General features: G+C 35.7%; 1 protein-coding gene across 1 annotated transcript in view; it reads right to left on the bottom strand.

Annotated features, from left to right (window-relative positions):
- The window catches only part of ITFG1 (integrin alpha FG-GAP repeat containing 1), a 282016-nt gene that overhangs the window by 154611 nt on the left and 108365 nt on the right, over positions 1–19040 (bottom strand). The window contains exons 7-8 of the mRNA XM_069082555.1: positions 17210–17271; positions 8352–8436 (exon numbers count right to left, since the gene is read on the bottom strand). Coding sequence (XP_068938656.1) covers positions 8352–8436; positions 17210–17271 — 147 coding nt within the window. The remainder of the gene's footprint in view (positions 1–8351; positions 8437–17209; positions 17272–19040) is intronic.

Raw genomic sequence — 19040 nt, 5'->3', positions numbered from 1 at the left:
ACTTATGATGGAAGATGCTATCCAATTTTAGAGAAAGAACTGATGAAATCTGAATGAAGATCAAAGCATACCATTTTAAACTCTTGTCTTCTTAAGGACAGGGAAGAAGATGAGAAAAAGAAAGAATCTAGAACTCAAAATTTAAAAAAAAAATCACTGTTAAAATTATTTTTACATGTAATTGGAAAAAATAAAATATGGAATTAAAAAAAAATCTTTGAACTGCCCTGGAATAACTACTCAGTAACTCAACCTAGCTCATTTACCATGACCTACTAATCTACCTTACCTCAGCTATATACAAATATGATCATATCCTTGATCTTGCCATCACAAATGTTCAGAAATTTAAAAATGTCCTTATCTAGCTATGATCTATTGACTTCTCACCTCTCCCTTTTTTTTCCCTTACTAAATCCTATGCTTCATTCACACTGTGACCTCCAATCCCTTGTCTTCTCCATTTACACTCAGGCTATCACTCCTTCAGTAGCCACTCTCTCCTCCCTTCCCCATTCTGACCCCCTGATGAACCAATTCAACTTTCCACTGTCCCGTTATTATTTTACCACTTGTCCCCTGCTAAGTCTCAGCCTTGGATCAATCCCACCATCCACTGTCTTTGATGCTACCCATGTGCTGCTGAATGAAGGTAGAGAAAATCACACAACTGTTCTTATTGGTCCACTATAAATTACACAAAGTTATACAATCTAACTAGGCCCTCCCTGCTGCCAGGCAGTCCTCCCTCATCAACACATTATCACACTTTCCACAGCAGATCTTCGAAACCTCTTCACTCCTGCTCAAACGCCCCAAAGTTCCCCTTCCTTCCACCCTCTCCCCTGAGAACCTTGCTTCATATTTTACAAAGAGCAGTGAGGGCATTTGCCATGGGCTCCCTCTTCCCCTTTCTTCCTCATCTCACATGCTTTCTGTCACTATCTCCTTCACTTCTGTCTCACATAATGCGATGATGTGACTTCTAAATATGGTTAACTCCTCTACTTGCTCAAGTGATCCCATCCCATGTTGCCTCTTCCAAAGACTCCATCTTTGTCATTCTCACTCTATCATTTGTTTTCGATCTGTTTACTGTTTTTTTTTCCCCTATTGGCTATAAATAAGACAATGTTTCCTTCATCTTGAAAAAAACTCTTACTTTATCTGTCCATCCCTACTGTCATAATATATCTCTTCTGCCCTTTGTGGCTAAATTCTTTGAAAAGGCCATCTACAATAAATGCCTCCACTGCCTCTCATTCTTTTTTTTTAACCCTTACAATCCAGCTTCCAACCTCATTATTCCATTGAAACTATTCTCTCCAAAGTTACCAGTGATGTCTTAATTGCCAAATCCAACGGCCCTTTCTCAATGCTCATTCTTCTTGGCCTCTATGAACCCTTTGACACTGTTGATCACTATCTTCTCTATGATATTCTCTTCTCTCTTGGTTTTTGGGATGCCACACTCTCCTGGTTCTCCTACCTAAGTGATTGCTCCTTTTTCAGTATCTTTTGCTGGATTTTTATCCAGATCACACTCTGCATGGCTACTTAGTACTTAGGTGATGATGAAAAAATGTCAAGATTCTGAGCCAATCAAGTCTCAAAAGGAATGTCTTGATACCTTTAAAGGAAAAATTCTCTCTCTCTCTCTCTCTTTTTTTTTTTTCTTTTTGAAGGGGGGAAGGTAGGGCGATTCGGGTTAAGTGACTTGCCCAAGGTCACACAGCTAGTTTTTAATGTTAAGTGTCTGAGGCTGGATTTGAACTCAGGTCTTCCTGACTCCAAGGCCGGTGCTCTATTCACTGCGCCACCTAGCTGCCCCCACTGATAAATTCTTAAATGGCAAAGCGATTTAGCTTAAATATTGTTTAGAATTCTTTTAGTATCCTTCAGAATCTTCTCAGGTGATCACAAAGGACCAGTAAACTCCAAAGGAATTCCTTACTGTATACAGTGAGATGTGCTTATCAGTAACTGTGCAAAACAGCAAAAGGAAGGATCTCTTTTTAAGAGATTTTAAGTTTTGGGTAATGCATCCCTAATGATAAATTGGTAAATATGGCATAGATTTTCCAAAGTGAGTAAAGATGTATGGGTTGGACTAGATAGAAGCTGTGGTACCTTTCAACTTTAAAATCCATGACTTTTCAAACTACTGGACAGTTAACTTCGATATTCCAGGCAAAATTCTAGTACACGTTATTAAAGGAATGCTTTCTGAGTACTTATAAAGGAAAACAATGATCAGTAAATACCAGAATTTATCAAGAAATCAAGTCAAAATAACTTCATTTTCTTCTTTGATCTAGGAATGACCTTGGAACTCCAAAGGAATCTTCTATCTATCATATGTTAAATTCTGCCAGTTATTTTAAGTCCCAGACATAATCTTTGTGGACAAGATGGAGATATGTGGATTGGATGATGAGATAGTTAGGTGTATTTGGAAATATACATGAATGAAGAAGTGATTAATGATTAATGGATCAATATCAACCTCAAAGAAAATCTTTAGTGGATACATAGGACTCTCCTTGGCCTTGTGCTTTTCAACATTTTTATTAATGACTTGGCTGAGGGTGTAAATGGCATAATAATCAAATCTGTAGATCTGTGGGAAAAATAGCTAATACTCTGGATCACACAACTAGGATAAAAAAATTGTAATAGGCTAGTATAAAGGACTGGAACTAATGAAATGTAATAGTGATAAATACAAAGTCTAAAGCCTGGGTTAAAACAATTAACAACATAAGTATAGCATGGGAAAGACATTGTTAAATATGTATGATGTGAAAAAAGACTGGGAGTTTTAGTGTATTGTGAATGAATCAACTAGTTTCCATGGCAGTAAAAACTGGTTTTAGGGTAAACTGGAGGCTGCAGTTCCATTGACCCTTCTTTTGGTTGAACTATATAAGGAGTGTTGTGTTGAATTCCAGGCATAGCATTTTAATAAGTATAATGACAAGCTAGAACTTGTCCAAAAGAAGGTAAGGAGAATTAATTACTGAGAGAACTCAAAACTATACTATATAAGAATTATATTGGAATATAAACAAAAACTTTCTAAATTAGAACTATCCAAAAGACGAATGAAGTATCTCAAGGAGAAGCAAGTTTCCTGTTACTTAAGGAAGCCTTAGAGGCAGCTTGGTGGTGAAGTCAATAGAATGCTAGATTTGGAGTGAGGAAGACTCGAATTCAAATTTCACCTTAGACACTTACTAGCAGTGTGACCCTTGGCAAGTCACTTAACCTTGGCTCATCTCAGTTTCCTTTTCTGTGAAGAATAGCACCTAACTCATAGGGTTGTTGTGAGGACCAAATGAGAAAACATGTAAAGATCTTTTGCAAACCTTAAAGTGTTATATAAATGCTAGTTAATAAAGCAGATGCTAGATGACCACTTGAAAGGGATACTATATAGGGTAATTCCTTCTCAGACATAGGGTTGGCCTAGATGATTTCTGAGATCTATTCCAACTCTGAAATGCTGTGATCATGTCAAAATCCCTGCCTCCAATTCCCTCTCCAATCCATCCTGTACATAATAGCCAAAGTGATAATACTAAAGCACAGGTCTGACCAAGTCATCATTCTCCTCAAGAAGACTTTAGTGGCTCAAAAGAAACTTCTCTATATGGCTTTAAAAGTCCTTCACAATCTGGCTCCCAGTTACCTTTCCAGGCTTATTACCCACTTTCTCCTTCATATATTCTATGATTCAGTCAAACTGGCTTACTTGCTATTCCCTGTATGTAATATGCAGGCTATTCTCACCCCTAAACATTTAGATTATTTTAGTTCACCTCAAAGCTCAGCTTTAAGAGTTCCCCATAATGAGACCTTTCCTGATTGCCCCCTTACCCTTGCCCTGTTAGTAGTTTCACATACCCTCATCCCCTAGAGGACTTTGTATATGTTTGTAACTCACTCATGTGTACATGTTGGTCCCCAAAAAAGAAGGTAAACTCCTTGTGTACAGGGACTCTCTGACTGCTGTATTTTTTTCCCCAGCTCCAAGCACAGTGCACTTAGTAAGTAGTGAATAAATGTTGATTTATTGAGTGCGATGGGTAGATAAAAATAGAGTTGGTCTGGTCTTCTGATTCTTTATCAAATATAGGTTAATGAGTCAGGAGACCTTATAATTCAAATTGTGCCAAGGACACTTTGTGCCTGAAGGCCATTAATCTATTTTTCTCCCTTTCCCTGCCAGAAAAGGAGAAATAATATTCCTTCATATGTTCTTGCTAAGGAAAAGATATATGCATTAAGCACATTGATGACTGTAACTTACTTATTTTGTAGTAGCCTAGTGTAAACAACAAAAAGATTATCTAGAAGGGAAGTAAAGTTTCACTTTCACTAGGATTTTCTGGGAATGATATCACTTGCTTCTTTGAAGGTTAAATAGAAAAACTTTTCCTGAATCAGATAGTAATGGTTAGTCAACATATTCTTGGGTATTTTGTAGTGCATCAGGTATTATGCTATTGATGAAGAAAATCGAGGAGACTAGCTGAGTCTTTCCTGATAGTAACAAAACACAATATTTACAGAGTAAACTCTAGATATTGTTTCCTTTTGATCTGTTCTCTTTTTTAAAGGGGGAAAAAACTCCTAAGAGCACTGTGCATAAAAATAAATGAATTTTGAGACCAGCTATTTTAGGTTTGAATGTAATGTGAACCGAGTGTGATTATTTCTTACTTTGTTTATCATTATGATTATATTGTAGTAATTACATGCTAAGATGAAAGGATTTCTACAGTGGGTTCGTGTGGCCTTCTAAATGGCATTATAGGTCTCAAACCATCAGCTGCTATTCCCAGTGTTCTCTGGAATCCCAAGTCAGGCTCTGTGATATAAAGAAAGGGCAAAGTCTGGATGATCAGGAAAAAACCTGCCTTTGACTTTAAGCTGGGTGACTTGGCAAGTTACTTTACTACTCTAATTCTCAGTTTCCTTGTCCATAGAATGGAGATAATAATATTTATACACTAAACTTTTTTTTTCTGAAGAAAGTACTTTGTAAAACTTAAGTGTTAACAGTAATGTGATCTACTATTATTAAAAGTTTGGCCCTTAAATTAAATTGATGTGTGACCTTAAGCAAACCACTCACTAGGCCTGTAAAATGCAGAGCTCATTCTAGATGACTTACAGGGCTTTTTTTAGAGCTAAAAGTTTGTGAATCTGTGCTGGGCAAGCATTTAAAAAAATCTATGCAAAATTCTTAAGTGCCTACCAGGCACATTTCAGGTACTGTTGCAGGTACTTGGGACACAAAGGCATAAGTAACACAGGGAGAATTTACATCTAGCTGTGGAAGATAATTTGTGTATGTATGCATGCATGTACATATAAATATACATACACACATACAATGCATATACTATACATATAGGTACAAGGTAATTTGAGGGTGAAGGTGCTAGGAGATGGGAGTATCAGGATAGACTTCATAAAAATACTGGAACTGTAGCAAAACCTTAAGGGAAACTAGAGATTCTATGAGGTAAGCGGGAGGAAAGTGTAAATTCCATGAATGGAGAAAGATCAATGCAAAGGCACAGATATGAGAGATGGAGCATCATGTACAAGGAATAGTATGAAGGCTAGTTTGGCTGGAATGAAGTATATGTGAAGCTTTTGTTATTTATTTCTATTATAAAAACATATTAAATAAATGTGTGGCCAGACACAAACAAGGCCATAGGGAAAGTGAACACTTAGGTCATAGTTTAGGGTGGATAAGGCTAAGAAGACGAAGGAAAAGAAGCAGAATAGGTGGGATAGTCAACATCCACAATATCTTTTTTTTTCATATCTGGAAGGTGATTCAGATGAAATATGTGAGGCAGGTGAATTAGTTCCAGAAAAAGTATATATAGATTCAAGATCTCTGTAAGAGACTGCTCCTTGAACCTCAGGAATTTGGATCCCTTAATTAAAAATACCAAAATATGACAGTGCATTCTTACTCAGAGGCAAACTATTAGATGCAGAGTTATATGCTGTCACTGCAGAAGCTAAAGTATCAGAAAAATAAAATGGAGGTAGGTGGGGGTGGAAAGATATATGTATATAAAATCATAGGAAAGGCAAAGTTTTTTTGGTTTCTGGTAGGAAATCCATAATTGGGAATAATACTATACTCATGAGTTTAGATTTCCTTTGATTTTTGGAAAAACAAAAATAGGGATGCAGCATGGTGCAGAAGGGAAAGAATGTTGGATCTGGAACCAAAATACATGGGTTTAAATCTTAGCTTTATCAATGAATACCTGTATGATCCCACGCAAGTAATATGACTGTTCTAAACTTGTTTCCTAATCAATATAATGTTGGGGCTGAGCCAAATAACTTCTGAGATCCCTTTGAGTTATTCCTGTGTGTGTGTGTATGTATGTATGTATTCTCATAGATAAAAATATTATCTGTATGTATATAATTATGCAAATAATAACAGAGTAAAGGTAAGTTGGGGCCACTTGTGAAGGACTTTAAATAATGAAACAGAGGAGTTTTACATTTGATTCATAAACTGATGGGGAACAGAAAAGGATTTCAACTGAACATTTTATCCAAAATTACTTTGGTTTCTGAAGATGTTCAACTTTAGAATTATGGGACTGACAGAATGAAGAAACTCTTGGGGAAGAGAACAACAAAATACTTAAGGATTATATTTGTGTAGAAATAACATTTGGAAGATAAAACAAAAAATGAATAAACAGAGATGTTTGGATGTACTACAGAAAATACATGTGGTATTGATATAAACAATATACAAATGATTAGAGGTTCCAGTAAAATCAATGAACATTCTTTAATATTTAAACTATCACCCTTGGGCTACTTCATGAAGAATGCAATACTATTAAATGATAATGAAACTTTCAATTTATCCATAATTATAGTAAGTGGTCTGGAAAAAGAGAGATGAAGAATTGCCGAGCTGATAGGGAATTTAGATGTTCATTATTTACTTGTACTACCCAATTTAGGAAGTCTTTCTATGTTATCCTTAACAGATTGCCAAATAGTCATACGAATTTCTTAATGTTCCTAACCAAAATAGGATCAAACTAAACCTAAAGCTCACAGAAAAGGGCACGTTATTTGGTCTCTGGTGGGAAATCCACAATTGAGAACTCAGGATGTTTTTATAAAAGGGCAAATACTAGAGTCATGAGGTTATATTTCCTTTAATTTTTGGAACAGCTTAAAAATAGTGATTCAGCATGCTGCAGAAGGGAAAGCAATTTGGATCTGGAATCAAAGAACCTGGGTTTAAATCTCAATTCTATCATTTAATATCTGTGTGACCTTGGGCAAGTAATATTACCCATTTCCTAATAGATAAAATATGGGGCTGAACAAAGTGATTTCTGAGATCTAAATTTCTAGATTTAGATGTATGATCTATGACCCTCATGAACTATTCAAATGGAATTGTGTCTAGTTAGTTTGTATCTAACATGGTCTTATGCAAATGAAAACACAATCATTACTGTTCTGATCAGCTTTCTTTGGGGAAGAAGTCTGGTCAAGTTTCAATATTTTGAAATATTATGTAATGCCCTTTTAATAATGCAAAAAGTATGGAAATATGCAATAAATATTTTTCATCTAACCACAAAATTATTATATACTGGAAAAACATAAAAATGAGGGAAACTCATGATAGACTTTAAATTTACTTTTTTATAGACATTTATGTATGTATATATAAATATTTATATACACACCCATACACAAATACATCCTGATTAAGAATTCTTTTTAGATATATGGTAGATATGTCTAGTTCACAGGATTATAAATTTATAATTGAAAGAAATTTTAGAGGATATCAAGTCCAACTGCCTAATTTGTGGCAGAAGAAAAAAGTGAGAAACAGAAACATTTGTCCAGGGTCATCAAACTAATAAATATCTGAGGTGGGATTTGAACACATCCTTACTCCAAATCCAGTGCCCTATTACAGTATGCTGTTGCTCTATTTCATGGATTTATAAGAAAAATAATCCCCATTGCTATTTTTTATTAAAAAGTAGTTGTATGACAGAAACATTCATTATGTAGGAATAATCTACATGAAGCTTCATGTGAATAGATTATACAATTGTTGAACCTCAGGTTATGGTCTAAACTTGAGTTCATGGGATTTTTTTTCCTTCCAACTGCAATGGGTCTAGAGACACTGTGGACACCTTCCAATACCCAGGAAAAGTAACCAGAATTGATTTTATTAAATGGAATGGGAAAAGATCTTATACTTCCTAAGGATGGGGGAAGAAGAGGGTATTCAAGCAAACAATCATTCTTACCAAAGTCTGCAAATGCTGACTGACCAACCAGCTTCATGTTTTGGGGTTTCTGAATTATGTAACTGGCAGAAGAAAAATTTCCATCCTGTTAAACACAGATATAGCAATGTTAGAAATGTTGTGAGTCATTCTGAAAATATAAATAAAAATGCTACTCTGATGTCCCATGAAGGTGATCCAGGGTCCTACAACTCCATCTCAGAAAAGGACAAATCTTGGAAGGTTGTACAATGCTGGAAAAAGGTTCAAGTATTATCTTAGCAACAGACTAAAATATTTTTCTGAGGCTCAGTCTAGCAAATATGGGGGAGTTCATCACTAGCAGGCTGCTACTTGGTAATGAATTCTCTGATCATGGTAACCCATCATCCTTAGTCCTGGGTGGCCCCACCATCTTTTATATGGAGAATGGCAGGAGAGTGATGGAAGGTACCAAGAATCATATAGTTCTAAGGCTGTTTACCCTCATTAAGTCAGCTTTGTATACTTAAAATGTAAGATTCTTGTTTAGGGAACAACAACTGGACATACTATTATAGGAAGAAAACTGCATTGATCTAGACTTTGTAGCCATAAATGAAGATGGATAGCTTGTGGGTTTTCCTTCTAGGGGTAAATGAAGGAATTGGTTAAGGTTACCTTAATGTGTACATCCAAAGGCAACAAGAAACATCATCTCATGGGGGTATTTAGTCATCTTGTAATTGCAATGCCAGGGATAAGTATTTTCAAAAGAATCACTATGCACATTATTTTAGTCTATCAGTCTTTTACTTCTTGTAAGAAAAATCTAAAAAAACCTTCCAATGAAAGCAGCATATACTTCAGTAAATCAACTACATCAATACAAAGGTAGGCATAGGAAAGGAATGTGAAAAATACTTAGGAAAAGAGTTCAGGAATAAGAAAAGGGGAAAGCCAAAGACTTTCAAACTCAATGGTAGCCTCATGTTCATGTTGCATGAACAGTTGCTTTGATAAAAGTTAAGTGGAAGTAGATACGGTGAACACTTAATAATATTACAAAAATGAATGATTATATTTTAACAAACAAGAAATAACTAATTACTGACCGAGTAATTTTCCACTCACTTGAAAAAAGCAAGGATTAAAATCAGGAGCAAATTAGAAAACAATAATAATGAGAAGATATAGTGTGCAATTAAGGCAACTCTAACTTGATCTACTTAAACAAGTAACTGATTCTCCCTAAAGGGTAAAATTAATAAAAGAACAAATATGCACCCACACTATCAGCATCTGTTAATAAGTTTAATGTATAAAAATCAATTGCAATCAACAAGAGACATCAAAAGATCTAGAAACCTCAGTCAGAAAATACCAAGTTTTCTAACAGTGGACAAAAATGGTAGCCAAAATATTATGAAGAAACATGGTAAAATGTTATGAGCAGTAATGACTCATAAAACAACAAGAAACAGTAGAGGGGAAAAAAAAAAAAAACAAGTTTAAAGGAAGCTTCTTGGCATATGACTCAAGGAAGCCATACCATCAAGAGAACATATGTGAATAATTGTCACATATTGCATCTGACCCTCATCTCTACTCATATAGCCACCATCCCAGTTCAGGTCTTAATTACCTTTTCCCAAAACTATTAGCAAGAACTTTCTTTTTTTTTTTTTTTAAAGCAATCGGGGTTAAGTAACTTGCTCAAGGTTACATGGCCAGTTATTTCTGGGTGTGGTGCTAAGTATGAGAGCCCAGATTTGATCCCTGGTCATCCCGACACTGGAACCGGTGCTCTTACTCACTGAGCCACCTGGCTGTCTCTTAGCAAGAACTTTCTAATGGCTTTTCCCTTTCTTACATCTCTCCCTGCTCCAATCCATCCTCCACAAAGTCACCCAAGGAATTACAAGCTCTGACAATATTACTGAATAAACTCCAGTGGTTTCCAGCTCTTTCCAGAATCAAATATAAATGTCTCTGGCATTTAAGCTATTCACAGTCTGACTCAATCCTACTTTTCTGGCTTTATTACACAAATTGGCTTCCTGGCTAATGACACTCCCATCTCCATGCCTTTGTTCCCTAAGCCTGGGATATACTCCTCCTTCATCTTTCTATGCTTCCTGGAATCCTAGGTTCCTTTCAAGCTTCAGTTCAACTACTATTTTCCAAAACTTCTAGGAAAAGGCAGAAAAAAACTTCAGAAGCAATTTTCTGGATCATCATTTAGTAAGCACTGATTGTGCTAAGCTTTGATTTCTAATTCATTTCAATTCATGTGCAAAGCGTTAAATCTTCTGCATGTAATTTCTGTGACAGGTAAAGGGATGGAAACATATATGTGAGTATATATATGTACATATGTGTGTGTTTTAATGCAACAAATATTCTCAAGAAGTTTAGTTTGAATAGAAGAGATAAAAAGGACATATGTCCATAGAGAATAAATACAAATAAATACAAAGTACTGCAGGTAAATACAAGGTAATTGAGGAGGAGGGAATGAGCAATTGCAGAGATCAGAAAAGGCTTGCTATAGAAGGTAGTGCCTGAGCTGCATCTTAAAGGAAGAGAACTGTTCTATAAGATAGGTGAGGAAGTAGTGCATTTAAGGCAAAAACAGCATTAAGACACAGAGACAGGAGATGTGTGAAGAAGAGAGAAACCAGTTTGTTTGCATTGCTGTAGGAGGAGGAGCAAGGTACAAGGAGGCTGGAAAAACAACTTTGGGTAATGTTTTGAAGGGCTTTATAAGTTGAAAAGAGGAGTTAATATTTTATTCTAGGGGCAATAGAAAACCATTAGACCTTAATGAGTAGGAGAGTGACATGATAAGATTTGTGCTTAATGAAAATTACTTTGACAGCAGTATGGAGGATAGATTGAAGGGAGCAGAGACTTGAAGCTGTCTCAATCCCCTGACAACATCCCCTATTGCAATAAGGGGATCACTGCAATAACCTAGGTAAGAGGGAGTGAGGGTCTGAATTTAGGTGGTAACTACGTGGGTGGAGAGAAAAGATTGATGAAAGAAATATTATGGAGGTAGAACTGGCAAGATTTTGCAACTTATTGGTGGCTTAGCCAAGGTGGCACTTAGATGACTAGAAAGCTGTCAGGTGTGAGTAAGTTTAAGGAGGTAAATGGCAAGATTTGGCAACCAATTAGATATAATGAGTGAGGGAGGATGAGGAGGTGAGCTTAACCCTAAGTTTACAAACCCGGGAGAAGAAAAGAATGCTGATATCTTGAAGAGAAATATAGAAGTTTGGAAGATGGGTGGTGGGTTTGAAGAGAAAGGTATGAGTTTCATTTTGGATGTTGAGCTTGGAATGTTTCTAAGGCACTGAATTTGAAACATCTAATATAAAATTGGTCATGGAGGATTTAAGCTGAGGGGAGGGACTAGGGCTGGATATATAGAGCTGAAATAACTGGAATAAAAATTAGTGTTGAACCTTGGGAAACTGATGACGTGACAGAGAGAATATTAGTTGAGTAAGAAAAGCTGGATACCCAGGATAGCTGGTAACAGTCACAGCAAGGGAGCATGATCTGAATGACAAAACAGCAAAAGAGACTGAAAAGGAGTGGACAAAATGGTAGGAACCAAAATAGTAGAGGTTAGTGTTACGAAAGACCAGGAAATATTCAGGATGTTAAGGTGGTCAACAGAGACAAATTTAGAATGTGGTACATAGGTAGAGAAAGAAGATAACTGAAAAAAGCCCATCAGATTTGCCAATGAAGAAATTACTGGGGTACAGAGCTAAGATGGGGAGTAAAAGCAAGGACTTGAGTTCTCCAACAAGTCCCTCCAAATAGTTGTAAAAAATGATTCTAAACAAATTCTAGAGCAGAAGAACCCACAAAATGACAGTGAAACAAATTTCCAGCCAAAGACAACCTGGAAAGTCTATAGGAAATGTCTGTTAAACCAGTCTGAGAGAGGAGGGCAGTCTAGTGCAAAACAGACCAACAGAGATTGGGCCCCAGCAAACCTGGAGATGGCCTCAGTGGACTGAATCACTGGCAGGTGTGGTGGTTTCCAGATTTTTTTCAACCCACAAATTCCAAAGACAAATTAGAAGGTTGGTAGAAAAGGTCTGTCAGAACTGGGTGAAAGAGAAGTGTGGGCAAGCCCCATTCCCAAGGCGGCAGTGGTGACAGCGGCTGCTTCCAGAGCTCTCAGTCCACAGAGGGTCCCCAGAAGTATCTCTGAAAACAGATGTACAAAACCCCTGAAGCCTGGGACAGTACACCTTCCACCCTGGAAGCAGAGTCCCACCTTAACAAAAAGTTAAAAAATCAAGGAATTGGCTGGGAAAATGGGCAAACAGTAGAAAAAACCTCAGACTACAGAATCTTACTTTGGGGACAAGGAAGATCAAAACATACAACCTGAAGAAGACAACAAAATCAAAGCTCTTACATCCAAAGCCTCCAAGAAAAATATGAATTGATCTCAGGCCATAGAAAAGCTCAAAAAGGATTTTGAAAATCAAGGAAGAGGGTTAGAGGAAAAATTAGGAAGAGAAATGATAGCGACACAAGAAAATCATGAAAAACGAGTTAACCACTTGCTAAAGGACTCCCAAAAAATAGTGAAGAAAATAATACCTTAAAAAGAATGGCAAAAGAGGTCCAAAAAGTCAATGAAGAGAAGAATGCCTTAAAAAGCAGAATTGGACAAATGGGAAAGGAGGTCCAAAAGTTCACTTAAGAAAATAATTTCTTCAAAATTAGAATGGAGCAAATGGAAGCTAATGACTCTATGTGAAATCAAGGAATTATAAAACAAAACTAAAAGAATAAAAAAAAACAGAAGACAATGTGAAATATCTTACTGGAAAAAAAAACTGACATGGAAAATAAATCCAGGAAAGATAATTAAAAAATTATTGTACTACTTAAAAGTCATTATAAAAAAAAAAAGAGCCTAAACATCATCATTCAAGAAACTATCAGGGAAAACTGCCATGATATTCTAGAACCAGAAGGTAAAATATAAATTGAAAGAATTCACCAATCACCTCCTTAGAGATCCCAAAAGGAAAACTCCTAGGAATATTATAGCCATATTGCAGAGTTCCCAGGTCAGGGAGAAAATATTGCAAGCAGCCAAAAAGAAACAATTCAAGTATTATGGAAACACAATAAGGATAACAGAAGATTTAGCAGCTTCTACATTAAGGAATCACAGGGCTTGGAATATGATATTCTGGAGGTCAAAGGAGCTATCGGATTAAAACCAAGAATCACCTACCCAGCAAAATGGAGTATAATCCTTCAGAGGAAAAAATGGATAGTCAATCAAATAGAAGATTTTCAAGCATTGCTGATGAAAAGACTGGAGCTTAATAGAAAATCTGACTTTCAAATACAAGAATCAAGAGAAGTATGAAAAGGTAAACAGGAAAGAGAAATCATAAGGGACTTATTAAAGGTGAACTGTTTACATTCCTACATGGAAAGACAATATTTGTAACTCATGAGACCTTTCTCAGTATTAGGTTAGTTGGAGGGAATATATGTATAGACAGAGGGCACAGGGTGAGTTGAATATGAAGGGTTAATTTCTAAAAAATAGAATTAAGGTGTGAGAGAGAGGAATGTACTGGGAAATGGAGAAAGGGAGAGGTAGAATGGGAGAGGTAAATTATCTGACATAAAAGAGGCAATACAAAGCTTTTGCAGTGGAGGGGAAGAGGGAGAAGGTGAGAAGGAATGAGTGAAGCTTACTTGCATCAGATTTGGCTTAATTGGGAGGGAATAACATACACACTCAATTGGGTATGGAAATCTTTCTTACCTATCTAGGTAAGGAAAAGTATAGGAAAGTAGGGAGGAAGGGGATAAGGGGTGGTGGATGATAGAAGGAAGGGCAGATTGGAGGAGGGGGTAATCAGAAGCAAACATTTTTGAGTAGATATAGGGTCAAAGGAGAAAAACAGAATAAATGGGGGCAGGATAGGATGGAAGGAAATATAGTTAGTCTTTCACGACATGACTATTATGGAAATGTTTTGCATGACTACACATGCATAACCTATATCAAACTGCTTGCCTTCTCAATGAGGGTAAGTAGGGAGGGAGGAAGGGGAAGAATTTGGAACTCAAAGTTTTAAAAACAAATGTTAAAAATGTTTTTTTCATGACTGGGAAATAAGATATATAGGCAATGGGGTATAGAAATCTATCTTGCCTTACAGGAAAACAGAAGAGAAGGAGAGAAGAGAAGGTGATGGAAGAGAGGGCAGATTGGGGGAAAGAGTAATCAGTATGCATGCCATCTTGGGGTAGGGGGAAGGGAGAGATGAGGAAAAAATTTGGAACTCAAAATCTTGTGGAAGTGAATATTGAAAACTAAAAATAAATAAATTAATAAAAAGATTTTCAAAATAAAAATTAAAAAATAAATTAAAAGAGATTACTGGTAATTTTGGAGAGAGAAGTTTCAATTGAGTGACGAGATTGCCAAGATCTGAGAAGTGAGGGGAGAAAAACATGCAGTGACTGTTTTTCTAGGAGTTTAGCTGAAAGAGGTAGCAGAAATATAGAGGAATAGCTTAAGGGATGGCAGAGTCTAGTGAAGGTTTTTTTAATGAAGGAGACTAAGACACATTTGAAAATAGTAGGGAAGGAATAATTGCATAGGAAGAGGTTGAAGATTAGAGAGAGGGGATGTTTAAAACTGCATAGGGTAGGAGGGGATACGATCAAGGGCACATGTAGAGAGGTTGGTTTGGCAAGGAGAAGGGTCATTTCATTATTAAAAACTGGCAGAAATGGAAGAGAAAGTGGGAATGATGTTTAGGGGTTCTGAGACAGTAAGGAGAGGAAGGGAGATTTCACAGCAGATGGCTTCAATTTTATCAATCAAGAGGCAGTCTTTAGCTGAGAGAGAAGGGTGCTAGGATTTAGCAAATATTTGGCTATATGGGGTGAGGGATTGGGAGGAACAAGATGACTCTAAGCTTATGAGGTTAGGTATCTGAAAAGATAAAAGTACCATAAAAAGAAGGTGAAATTACAGGAATAGGAAGGTCTTCTGTGAAAGATAATGAACTCAATTTTGGATATATTGAGTTTGGAATGCCACAGATGGTTCAAGTGGAGAAAACCAACAGAACTGGAAGTATTAGACTGAAGTTCTGTGTAGAAACTGGAACAGAGACAGGTACTTTGAATCTGAGACCATATAGGTGATAAATGAAGTCATAAGCTAGGATGACCAAAAAGAGAGATGAAATGGAGAAAAAAAAAGTGGGTTGAGGATAGAATATTGTTATATGAAAATATAAATGAACATAATAGAAATATATTATTATATTGGTACTCGGGTTCAGGAATGACAGAGATGTATGATTCTGTGACAATACATATGCTAAGATATATGTAATTAAAACAATATATACAGAGGACATAATTTTACTCATTGTTTAAATGATTTTGTTTGATAAATGAGTACCTGAAGAATTTTTCTATTATAATGATCTTTATCTCTTGCACTTTACTGCTCTAGAAGTTAAACTATGCACCCTATAGGAAATTCCTTTTTATTATTTTGTCACATAATAAAAAATTAAAAACTATAGCTATTCAAGTCATATAAAGAACATGTGTTTTTATTTACATATTTCAAAGCTGAACAATAAGCTCCATGAGAAAAGTTATTGTTTAATTTAAATTTTACCTCCCTCAGCCCAATCATCTATACATATAAATATACATACATACATTTATATACATAGTAAAGAGGTACTTAATATATGTTTGATGAATGAACAAACACAAATATGAAGCATAATATCACTGTACTTCATGTTCGAGGATTTTTTTTTCTCATGTTGAATTTATAGGAGTAACATTTAACTTGACATGTTCATTTCTCTTTCCATTTGGATAAAAAGATTAAATCCTGGGTTTAAAAAATGGTTTCCAATGGATGTCTCCCCACATTAGTGTACTTAGTTGATGAGGGGAATGTTTATAATTGCCAAGTTACTTATAAAGTCTCTAACCTTATTTGTGAAACTTCTTAAACCCAACACATCACTAAATGTTTACTGAATACCTATGTTGAAGACATTGCACAAGCACATGGTAAAATATTTCAAAAAAGGAGTTATATATTTTTGATAAATCTTATTGCCCATCTTTTAGTTACTCTATTGGTAAAACAGTAAGGACTATGAGACCAATTTAGATGAAACAAATGATTACTTAAGTTGAAATTGACTTAAATTTAGGAAATTAAGACATCCTGTTTCTACCTTAAAAATTTCAGTCTGCCTCTGATGAATTATTCTTTTACAACATCTAAAAATCACACACACACACACACACACACACACACACACAAACCCCCTAATTTGGGTAGTTTTTTTTTAAGGTAAAGTTCAGAAACACTTCTTACTGGGAGAAACAATTCAATCCAGTCAACTTAGCAGTAAGCTCATATCTAAATCTAATTTCTTTTAGTCATGTTTAAACCAGACTAAAAATATATAAGCCTGGAGGCAAGGAGGGGAAATTAGTCCCTTAAAAAGATTTTTCTTCATAAACCATCATGCTGACAAATTAAATGACAGTAACCTCTTAGAACAGCTGACAACACTGCAGGAACCCTGTTAACATGCACATTAGGGTAGACTGATTGGTTTAATTGGCAGTTGTGCTAAAAACCTGCAGAGGAATTGATGCTGAGTGAATCATTTCCTTCAGCAGTTTGAATGCAACAATGCAACTATAGGCTCTTAATGTCTGTTCTATTTATTTCTGAAACCAATACAATGGTGATTACTTTGATTATATTTCCTTTAGTTATGTGCTTTTGCTGCAAGTCATGGTTTTAAAAGGCCCAACTTTCAAAGATTTCTTACCTTATTTTCCCATATCTCAAATTGAGAGGTACTTGAACTTGATATTGTAGTAAGAAACAAATCTGGAAAAGAAAAGGTATAATTGCAAATTCTGATAGTCAATATCATATGCACATTCAACAAGAGGAAATAATTTTCATGGTCATAGACATGAATGGATAAATTGAAAAAAATTTTAACAGGCATAGTCTTCTGGTAGACTTTTCAGAAGGAGATCCAGTCTTATTTTTCATGAACCAATAAGCATTTAAAAAGGACCAATATTATATATAGACATGCCATACTATTTGACAAATTTTCCTTTCACGTAACTATGACATTTTCTGTTTTAAACTATTACTTATAAAAATAAAATATGAAAATGTCATACTAATGTTCAAGGCAGATAACATCTTAACATTTTGAGATATTCTGTCCTATTACAAGAAGCAATTATGTGAAAATCCTCAATATAAGATAATACAAAAAATAGCAGGGAAATAGCACAGTGTCATGGAAACAACATTCATCTTTGTGTTAGGAGACCCGAATTCAAGTCCTGGGTTACTAGCTTCATGCACAAGGTAGATTAGTTCCCTCATCTACAAAAGATGATAATTAGGCTTGCTCATAGGGCGGTTGCTATATAGCAAAAGATAAATGTGAATACGTGAATAATTACTATTGCTTTGAGGTTTACCAAATACTTTTAAAGTTCCTGCTTGTGGGGGTTGGGGGGAGGAAGGAGGGATAGTAAGAAAGGAAAGAGTGAGAGATGAAGCGAGGGAGAGAGAGGGGTGGGAGGAGAGAAAGAGACAGAGACACACACAGACAGAAACGGAGGGAGAGACTGAAGAGAGGGAGAGGGAGAGGACTTTAATATAGTTTAAAGTTCAATCTAGGGCTATTTGTCTACAAGTTCTTCCCTGCTCTCCCCTCAAAGTGTGGTTCACAAATTTACAACAAATACTCTCAAAATACAAAGAAAATAAGATTATTTTTATCTGGAGACAGAACACAATATAAAAGTACAGATAGCAAATAAACAAGATTTAAGGGTAAGTAATGCCATTTTGCTAGGCAGCAATGAGGCAGGGGAGAGGGAATATGTGTAGAATATGTGTAGAGAGACAAATACGGAAAATGAAGTTTAGCGACAAGTGACTAGCCCAGAACCAAACAGTTACTTAGTGTCAGATGTCATTTAAATTCAGAAATTTCCTAATTCTAGCATTTTTTCCCACTATACCATGCAGCCTCTGAGTAGAAACTATTTCAACCTTACTCCTCTGCTAAATTAACATAGGATGTTTCATATTATTAAAGGGAACACAATTGGAAAAACTTTTTATTAATAAGAATAAATTTAAGATTTTTGTGTTTGAGATTCCTCATCTGTATAGTCAGATTAGCAACTGTGGTGTGAAGATAAACATGTAAATAGTGAAAACTTCAGGCTAGTACATTATGCAGTTTGAGTGAAACAGCTTGAAAACTGACTTAATCTAAGTTAATGTCTGCATTATTGCAATTCATAACGGATAAAAATAAAATGATTATTTTCAATATATTGCCATTGATTTTCGTTTTTTTTTTTTTTTAAAGCAATTGAGGTTTAGTAACTTGCTCAAGGTTACATGGCCAGCTATTTTGTGTGGGTGCCAAGTATCTGAGGCCGGAACCAATCCCAGGTCTCCCGACCTGGGGCCGGCGCTCTTACTCACTGCACCAACTGGCTGGCCCGCCATTGTTTTCAATGAGCATAAAGTAACACACATGCTTAAAAATATTCTATTACTTTTAATTTCTCTTTCATATACCTCTACTATAATGCATTTTTAATATTTTTCAT

This window comes from Petaurus breviceps, unplaced genomic scaffold, assembly GCF_028583685.1.
Source record: "Petaurus breviceps papuanus isolate PSGF00001 unplaced genomic scaffold, PetGlider_PUasm1.0 171, whole genome shotgun sequence".
NCBI classification, from domain to species: Eukaryota; Metazoa; Chordata; class Mammalia; order Diprotodontia; family Petauridae; genus Petaurus; species Petaurus breviceps.
The sequence above is the reverse complement of the archived record's forward strand: the minus strand, read 5'-3'. Positions and strand labels throughout refer to the sequence as shown.